This window comes from Silurus meridionalis, chromosome 9, assembly GCF_014805685.1.
Source record: "Silurus meridionalis isolate SWU-2019-XX chromosome 9, ASM1480568v1, whole genome shotgun sequence".
Classification (NCBI taxonomy): Eukaryota; Metazoa; Chordata; class Actinopteri; order Siluriformes; family Siluridae; genus Silurus; species Silurus meridionalis.
Genome location: NC_060892.1, coordinates 15,058,196 through 15,068,003, shown reverse-complemented (window position 1 = coordinate 15,068,003; position 9,808 = coordinate 15,058,196). Strand labels below are relative to the sequence as shown.

The window sequence follows — 9,808 nt, the reverse complement described above, 5'->3', positions numbered from 1 at the left end:
CTGTGTTTGGCTGTTCTGGGCCAAAACGAATATAAAATTTACTGAGGCAATGAGGAAAACTGTTCTGTGATCAGATGAATCGAAATGGTAATTTCTTTTTGAAAACTATGGACACCACCACTATGGAGAGGGATCATCTGGCTTGTTATCAAAGCTCAGTTTAAAGAGTCGCATCTGATGGTATAGGAGTGCATAAGTGCCAGTGGAATGGGCAGCTTGCACATTTGGAAAGGCAATGCTGAATGGTATATACAGGTTTTAGAGCAACAAATGCTTCCATTCCCTGAAAAAGGCTTTTTCTCCGAATAGAAGCAACAAATGCTTCCATTCGGAGAAAATGCCTTTTTCAGGGAAGGCCATGCATATTCTTGCATCATTTTTAACAGCATACTGCATCTATTACAATAGGATGACTTCATAGTAGAAGAGTCAGAGTGCCCAACTATCCTGCCAGGAGTCTAGACCTTTCACCATTTGAAAGCATTTGGTGCATCATGAAATGAACAATACAACAAAGACACAAGGAACTGTTGAGCAAGTGGAATCCTGTATCTGACACCTATGGGACAACATTCTTCTCCCAAAACTTCAGTAACTGGTCTCCTCAATTCCCACATGTATAAAGACAGAAGATGTGATGCTACACGGTGGTAAATATGGCACTGTCACATTTTTTCTTTTAAAACAAGTTACAGCCATCAATATTTTCCTTAAAATTGTATATATTCTCAGTTTAAACATTTGATGTGATTTTTTTTTTTTCGTGAATAGTATATGGATTTTCGAGATTTAATTTTACAGAAGATAGGATTCAAAGAATCTAGGACTAGGATGTTTTTATTAAACAATGACAGTTAATTTTATTAATTTTAATCTATTTGTTAATGAACGGAGTTATTAATACATTAATTTAGATGTAATGGCAGCTTGAGCAATTTTTCCAAATGAAATGAATATAAAGAAAATATTCACTATCCATGTTCATGTGCAAACTGTAACTATTGACACAATAAAATATTAGAGCATTTTAATTAATCATGTCATAATTTAATTATTTGTAACTTAACAAAAAAATTTTTTTGACACCATCTGACCAATCATAATTGAAAAGTGCTGTGGTACAAGAAGTCACATTCAGAAACATAAATGCAAACATGTAAAAAGATATTTTGTCTTTTTTTTCTCTAAATAAAAAAGTTTAACAGTTACTTAGAAATGTTTCTACCATGAATTAAATCTGCCACATTTATTTTTGTCCTAAGGGAAAGAAAACATTTGCTCTAAATAATCCCTGTAATTGAACGATTTTATTCGAGGATGCTCAGACTCTTCAGCAAGAAATAAACACTAGCTCGCTGTGTAATAAATCAAGGCAGTATTATAATGCTCAGCCGGGTGGGCTTAACCCACTAGAGGTCCTCCATAATCATTAAAGGGGGTTAAGGGTAAGTTTCATTTCTTAATGTCAACACATAGCTCTCTTGACACATCCTATGTGAAATATGGGATAGTCTCATCACTTCATGGGAATGTTTACTGTACCAAAGCAGCCTAATAAATTAATAGAGATGAGAATGAAAACAACAAGCACATAAACAAAGTGCTTTGCTCACTGATTGCCAGTAATGATATGAAGCAGTTTTTAGTTCGCAGGATTCAAATGGCTGATTAGTCGCTTGTAATGAATATCACAGAAGTAATGGAAATAATCTTTCTGCATCACTATGCCAGGCATTTGATTCAATGGGTTAAATATTACTGAGTCTCGAGAAAACAGTTAAACATTTACTATAGTTTGGACATTAGAACATGGTAAAGTTACTAATCCAAACCCGGAACTATGCACACCCTGCTTGAGGCAATGTTCTTTTTCCCCATCACATAACACTAGTAGTAGTTTCTGTGCAGCTTGTGCAGTAGCGACTGGTGAAAATGAAATAATGAAAAAGAAAACCAACAAAAAAAAAAACAGATGTTGCAAGTATAAAAAGATTGTGTTGTGCAGAATTGTACTAAAAAAAGTGTTTCTTGCTCACAGAGTGAACTACTGAGCACTTCTGAGTTAGTTAGAAAAGCAGAAAGCAAATTCAATAAATCTGCAAATATAAAAAAATTTCAAGCACAAAACCTTTCTGCTATAAAGATGTACAACAAAAAAAGCTTCCTTATTATTATTCCTTAAACAGGATGGCATTCTACTAGGTAGCCTTACCTGCTCTAGGTAGTGAGCAAATATACAGTAGTGAACAGAAAGTCTCTTCGGGATTCTTGAACTTTGAGAAATTTACTGTGACTGTGAACAAGAAATGTAATATTGTGTTAGATGTCAGAGACAAAACAACATTACAAGGCACAACAATTTTCATTGTGTTATGAATTATGTTCAAGTAATTTTGATTTATTAAAAAAAAAAAAAATATATATATATATATATATATATATATATATATATATATATATATATATATATATATATATATATATAGCCGAATAGAAACATTAGTGGCATCACAAAATGTAGTACATGAGCTTAGTGAAGTCCTTTTCAGGTACAGGCACAGACAGCTGTGAATTCCTAAGCAACTTCAGTTTTGTTTTTTATTAAATGTACAAAATCACAAACCTAACCCAAAGCTACTGCGTAGTGGTCCACAGATACAGAACTGAGTCCTTCTGCACACACAGAGCTCGATGATGAGAACAGAGAAATCGAGTGCACTTCTCTTCCTGTCTTATAAACAAGCTGACCGTGAGAAAGCACTTTTTTTTGGTCAGTATGTCCCCCAAAAAAAAAAAAAAAAAAAAAAAAAGAGAGAGACAAAAGTGTATTGTAGCATCATATCGGTTAAATGTTAAAGCCAGAGCACTCTTACTATGGTATACAAATTACAAAAAAAAAAAAAAAACCCACAAAAAAACAACAACGAGAAACATCCATTAACATACATGCTACTCTTTAAAAGATACAAAATTATAATAATTTACATCACAAAAACACGACCTGTTATGTATGGAGACATTCATGTATTAAAAATAGCATAAAACATCAATGACTTAAATAGAAAAATGGATATTTGTTTTAGTGTGCAAAGTAATGTTTTTGTAGTGAATGCATGTATAAACACAAATGTTTGTGTACATAAAGTTATGCTTTTTATCTGTTAGCAAATCTATATATTTTAGGAGTGCATATCAAAGAAGTAAGTGCAAATAAACTGGCTTCTTCTAATTGTGCATCTTTGAATCTTTTTCTTTTTTTGCCGCTTCTTTTGCATCTTAAGCAGCAAAATCTTATCCTAATATATATTCCATCGATTCCACTTTGAGTTTTAGTGTTACTGTTTTGTAAGACTTTTTGAGCTCAGGAGTGTTCAAGCGGGAAAAGCTCAGTTCCGTTAAGGGTTAGTGTGGCAGTGACTCTGCAGCCTGAGTGCACACTTTGTAGTGATAAAGTGAGAGTGTGTTCCTCTGGTATCTCACACCGCTCGTCGACAGGCACTGAGGGCTTCGCTATGCTCCTACTAATCCACAGTGAGTCTCCCTTCAGGGAAGGAGACGGTGGTGATGAAGGTGAAGGTCTTTGGGGGCTTCAGGCGTCTGAGATGCAGCTCTGGATCTTGTCCATCCACTGCTGCGCGCTCTGAGCGTTCTCTGCACAAAAGTTGTACACCCGCCTGGTCGTCTTCAGCTGGAGAGACGTTGAAATATATACAAACATATGTAAAGTGAATAGCAGTGGGGTTGCTTCAGTACAGTACATTCAAATTAGAGTAACACTTATTGGATGGTTATTTTCCAACACTGACTACTTAAAATGAGGTTTGCAGTGACTAAGTGGATAAAAAGAGAAGTACATTTTTGTTACATCTGGCATTCTGCCTGAGATAAAGTAGTGTGATTACATTTGTTTAAATGAATGTTATTATAAATCTATTACACAGAAAGAAAGAGAGAGAGAGAGAGAGAGAGAGAGAGAGAGAGAGAGAGAGAGAGAGAGAGAAAGAGAGAAAGAGAAATGGAACATGGCGATTTCCTCATCCCAGCATAATATCTCATCAGGATGATTTGACAAATGTTGGCATTTTGAAATCACATATTTACAAACTAACTGGATCATAACTGAATTAATGTGTAATTCTTTTACACCTCAGTATGTGCCAGGTTTATGATGATAGAATAAAATTTAACGACACCGAATGTGTAATGAATGACTCAGTCAAACTGTTTGGTTACATTTTTGCTTAAAGAACATTTTCCCTCCTTTTTAGTTAAAGTTATTGTGCTGTATGTTAACCATTTTGATTTGAAATAGCACAGGTGTATCACATGCAGAGTGAGATCACTACTCACATCAAAGAAGGATTTCTCACTAATGTATTTGGGAGCGCCTATGGTTGGGGCGGCGATCACGACTGACTCCACGTCAGCCAGGTCAATGTGGCCGCGGGAACTGATGTCTTCATCCGTATCGTAATACCTTAGCTGTGCAAACAAACTGCAGTAAGTTAATTTGATCGAACACCCCCCACACACACACCCACACTGAATCACAAAATATTCTGCAACACACCTGATGTTTTGTTATGTCCAGGACGAACCATCGTCGCTTCCAGGCTTTAAGCAATGCCCCTCTCTTATACAGGACACCTTCAAATGACCTGCAAGAACAAGATCAACATCACCAGAATAAAAAGAAATACAAAGTAACTAGGAAATTAAAACAGGAAGAGAAAAGGTACGCTTTTAGTTTTACCTGTTCTCATCGTTTTTAGGTGTAAACTGATTATAGAGTGTTGCGGCTCGGCGACTCATGCCGTTGGCGGCCGCGGGGCTGCTGTCCTCCCCCAGGCCGCTATCTGGAAGGTGCAGCATGGAGTGGCGCTGATACGCCTGCAGGTTCGAGGTGGGGATCAAGCCCGAGACGGACACGGACTGTTTCCTTAACTAAGAAACAGGAAACAGCAGATACAGGAAAAAATCTATTCATACAAATCTAGAATATATATATATTCGTCATAAATAATGCTTATTTACTTTACTTTTCTCTTTATTTCATTACAAAAAAAAAGACAAAACACCAAAAATTAACAGGTTCATGCAAATAGTAAAACTGTTATGTGATATAAATATGATTTTATTAAAAAATATTGATGTGTGTACGCAAATCAAATAATGCTGGAAATTGTGGCCTACAATTGTGTTAAAATTGTGTGAAATTCTGTCTTTAAATTTCTGATACACAACATGAAAAGTGTGATAATTTTATTACAGGTGGCTTGGTGTCACTACCCAGAGAGTAATAAGAGAAAAACATGGTGGATCTGATATTAGACAAATTAATTAATATTAATAAAATTATTTAGAAAAATGTGAATTATTTTAGTTAAAATATTGATTAAACTATATTTATATATATATTTATATATATATATATATATATGTGTGTGTGTGTGTGTGTGTGTGTGTGTGTGTGTGTGTGTGTGTGTGTGTGTGGCCAGTAATTTGAAAACTAAAAAAGAAAAAGAAAATGTAATTACTTATTTATTTATGAAATTAAATTGTTTTAAATGGCAGACATTTTATACATAAGATTAAAAGAGACAAAAAGACAGAAGGAGCAGAAGTCTTACATTGCCTTCTTGTTTGAGGTCATCCTGTACACTGGCTCGTACTTTTTCTAGAGTTGCATGCCATCGCTCAGGCACCTGACCAAGTTCTCCTTCCAATCTCTCAATGTCCTGCAAACACAAACATTCAGCTAAATACTGTGCCTGGGTTCATCCTGAAAGTGAGGAGGAAGACAGAAGAGCAGATTAAACCTGACATACAGCCAGTAGTTTGGTGATGGCATCGGGCTGGACACGGGCTACACTGCCGTAGCAGGGCCAGACGATCCTCCTCTTGTTGGTAGCGATAGTGTCCGTCTCCTCGGAGCTCTCTGTGGACACAGCCATCATTGTCCAGTCATACGAAGGTCCAGTAGACAAGGTCTCGGATGTGTAGAAGTCCCATTTGGTCAGGTTGGGTATGGAGATTGATGGCCTCAAAACAGACTAAACAACACAGAGAGGAAATAGAAGAAAGAAAATATAGTGCAACAAGTACAGTGATGTGGATTATCACTCTATTCAACCACAGACAAATGGTTATCACATACATTTTTTACATTAAATAATAAATGAAATGAATGAAATAATTGTGACTGTGAGCATGTAAATAAACACCACAAAAAATTAACTGGTTGATTTATTCATGCTGGGATAAACAGGAGTGGAACATGCTAAAGGCTGTCTTTTATCTGAGCAGGACAGTGTCTCTGCCAAATTCACATCAAACACAAAACTGATCTGAACCAGACACAGTATGAGGATGCTCCTTTTCTTTTCATTGTAACTTAGATCATGGTTCAAAAGACATGATGTTTTCATCAGGGCTGTTTCATTTCCACCAACTAGCTCACACTCGTGGCACGGAAATACAGAAAATAACAAAACAAACAACATGATGCCAGATCTTGATCAAGATAGAAAATGGTTAAGAAATATGCTTATAATGATTTACTTTTGGCTGTTATCTAGTATGCATATGTTTAATGTGGGCTGTTGGTACGACTTGACCAGATGCAGCTAGGATTAATGTGGGATGTCACAGTAAGGTCTTGACATTTCAGGTCTTATTTTTTAGTTACAATGTGGCATGTCACCAATCTTAGTCATAACCAAGATTAAGGTGTTTCTCATCTAACTCCTCAGTTAATTGGCGACTGATCAGGGAGTGGGCCATTTTAAAAGCTGGCTCAAATCTAAAAATATTAATTCTAGTGCACTGGAAGATTTGTTCCCTATGGAAATCCTACAATGCACCAAAAATCATCATTGCTCACTATATCTCCTAATTTGGGGGAAAGAATGGATGAAGAACTCTTTCTTGAAGTGGATCTCAAATAACATTATTAGCATTATTTGATGTTGACTTACCCTATATACAACATCAAATGATAATAATGATTTACATTAGTAGCATTATTTTATTTTGTATATAGGGTTTGTTTGACATTTAATTTGACTATCTAGCCTAAAATCCATCTTTAAAGTGCCATGACTGAAACATGGTACTGACATTTTTATATTGCGAATAGAATCTAAATATTTTATGAGTTGTTTTTGTGTTTTGAAGAAGAAAAGTCCAGGACGCCAAAATCATTACCAGTGCCTGAGATTATCTACATGATTGAGACAACCCTGATATTTTTTTTTTAATCCAACTTGTGTTTCTTGCTTGAGCACTAACTTGTGGCCTGACTGGTTAGAAGCTAAAAAAAATGTTTGATATTGTGAAATTTGCCATGAACATAACAAGGGCGAACTTTGCAGCTTTCCTAAACTGTGCCAGCGGTTAGAGAAAAAGTGTAAAAACACTCTAAACCCCTTTAAAGTCCTAACAGCCCCAGAGCAGTACAACCATGGGCCACTAGTTTGACAACCTTATAAAGTTCTACTGTAGACATTTCCATCTGTAATTACTTCATCCACAACTCTTGTTTTTGTGAAGTTCAGCAGCTCAAGCAAAACAAAGAAAGCTTACTATTTTCAAAGGTCAAATACAGACATGGTTTTATGCAAGAGTGCAGAGCTATTAATCATGCCTGTAATCTTGGGTGATTGAAATGTTTGGGAAGGATAGAGGAGACAACCTCTCGATGAAGTGTTCTAGGGTAAAAGCCTCGAAGGCTGAAGGACACACATGCACCAGCCTGTCTGTGTAAATACACACACACACACACACACACACACACACACACACACACAATTTCCTCTCACCCTTACCTCTGTCTCCGAAGAGCTGTACAGGTAGTTGAAGAAGATCGGACTTCTGCGATGCATTCGGTTTATACACTCCCAGATACAGATCCCTTTCTTGGCCTGCTTGTCTCCTTTATCCTCGAACAATGTGCCTTTATAGTGAGAGAAATATAACAAAGGGCTGCTTGTAAGAAAAGCTGTTATGCGTAACACAAGCAGCTGAGAGATCAAAACGAGAGATAAGGGATCAGGTACACAGATTAAAACAAGCGTGATAAGTGCTTCACTACAGGCACGTGCAACTTTGGCACATTCTGGGTGGTACACAGACCGGTATAAAGTGTTAAGTGCTGGCCGTTACCATGTTCTATGTATAAAACTAAAAAACAGACCTGAAGAAGCCCTTTGTTCATTTTTGTTTTTGGTTTGTTTTCTTTCAATGCAGCAAATACTACCAATTACTTTACTATTACTTTTTTACATTACTTGTACTGCTTTACACTACAATGTGTTCTATTGAAGTAAAACATTATAGGTTTTTATTTATTTAGTAAATTTTTACAGACATGGCATATCTGAGAGTAGAAGAATGAATAGGAATTGGTGTATTTTTCTTTTAAAACAAACAAATCTCATATTTCTCGTCTTATGAGACACCTTGCATTCTAAATAATGTAATATAAATAAATAAATAAACAAATAAATAAACAAATAAAGAAATAAAAAATAAAAATGTAAAAAAACTTTCAAAATGTTTTGTTTTCAATTTACATATTATTATTATTAAAAAATGATAAACAGCAGAAAATGTTTCCCAGAAAAGTGTTTATTATATTAAAGATCTCAATGAAATGTTAAACAAGAACATATAGGTGAAATTATCAGTTCTCTACATACTTCCTAGTCATATAGTGTAGTTAATATTTGGTTTTATATGCTCCTCTACCCATGCTCTCTACTCGCAGCACTGGGAAATTAAGAGTATCAGACAGTAAAAAGTTTTTTACATTACACTACATTGGTTTATGTTTCAATGACACTGTGTATTATGGGTATTTCAACACGACATTTGATTGTGCACCATCGAATGTAAAGAATTGGAAAAAAAGAAAAGAAAAAAGTAAAGTAAAGAAAAAAAAAACACCAGTTATTCTCCTCTATATTATACACAATAATGCACTATTCTAAAGTTCTGAAACTATGATTCAGAAGTGCTACTGAAATTTTATACAGACATGATATATGACCTCAATCTGAACAAAAAAGTGGGAAATAATGTTTGAGTAATTTTTACATCAATTCATTTGGTGTAACAGGTGGCCTGCTGTTCTCAAGAGTGGAATTTAGGGAGATCTGTGCATGCTGACTCAGGTTTTGATTATTACCATAGAAACAAGGTCACTCACCGTACTCTCGCTGGTTTTACATAGGAGATTTTACGAGTATTGCATTTCCCAATTCAGCATTAATCACATCCTTACCTCAGCACCTTTTGCTGTATTAAGCCCAATGTGAGCACAAATCAACGGGGGAAAGTGTGATCAACAAAATGATTGATTTCTTTTTACATTTATTGAAGCACTTAGTGCTTTTTATTCATTTATAAATTTCGCACAACAAGCGCCTTTTTCTTTCTTGAGAAATCATAACATTTCTCCCCAGAGTGTTTGGGATTAAATCTTAAACAGGAATTTACACCGAATTTGCTGCTTTATAACTGTCTTTATACATTGAATTGCAAATCTATCTACTATAACATATCTAATCTCTTTTATATTATTAAGATTATGTGCACCTCATGCCTTGTATGAACCAGCTGGCAGATTTATTATTTTTTTTATACAAACCTTATGACCCTAATACACACCGTGTTCAAGGCGCTCATAGTCCGAGTCCAAGAGGAAGTTCTTGAAGCGATTGGAGACGTAGTGGTATGCCAGGAACTTCAGATAGTACTGATTAAACTCAAATTCCAAAGGGTATTGGTTATGGATCTGGAATGAGAG

General features: G+C 35.5%; 1 protein-coding gene across 2 annotated transcripts in view; it reads right to left on the bottom strand.

Annotated features, from left to right (window-relative positions):
- Positions 1-2,568: 2,568 nt before the first annotated feature.
- sbf2 (SET binding factor 2) overlaps positions 2,569-9,808 on the bottom strand; it is a 118,117-nt gene continuing 110,877 nt past the window's right edge. For both annotated transcript variants that reach the window (XM_046857382.1, XM_046857383.1), the window contains 8 exons: positions 9,670-9,796; positions 7,827-7,954; positions 5,829-6,053; positions 5,631-5,738; positions 4,754-4,944; positions 4,571-4,658; positions 4,351-4,482; positions 2,569-3,688 (listed from right to left, as the gene is read on the bottom strand). In XM_046857382.1, coding sequence (XP_046713338.1) covers positions 3,590-3,688; positions 4,351-4,482; positions 4,571-4,658; positions 4,754-4,944; positions 5,631-5,738; positions 5,829-6,053; positions 7,827-7,954; positions 9,670-9,796 — 1,098 coding nt within the window. In that variant the 3' untranslated portion in view covers positions 2,569-3,589. The remainder of the gene's footprint in view (positions 3,689-4,350; positions 4,483-4,570; positions 4,659-4,753; positions 4,945-5,630; positions 5,739-5,828; positions 6,054-7,826; positions 7,955-9,669; positions 9,797-9,808) is intronic.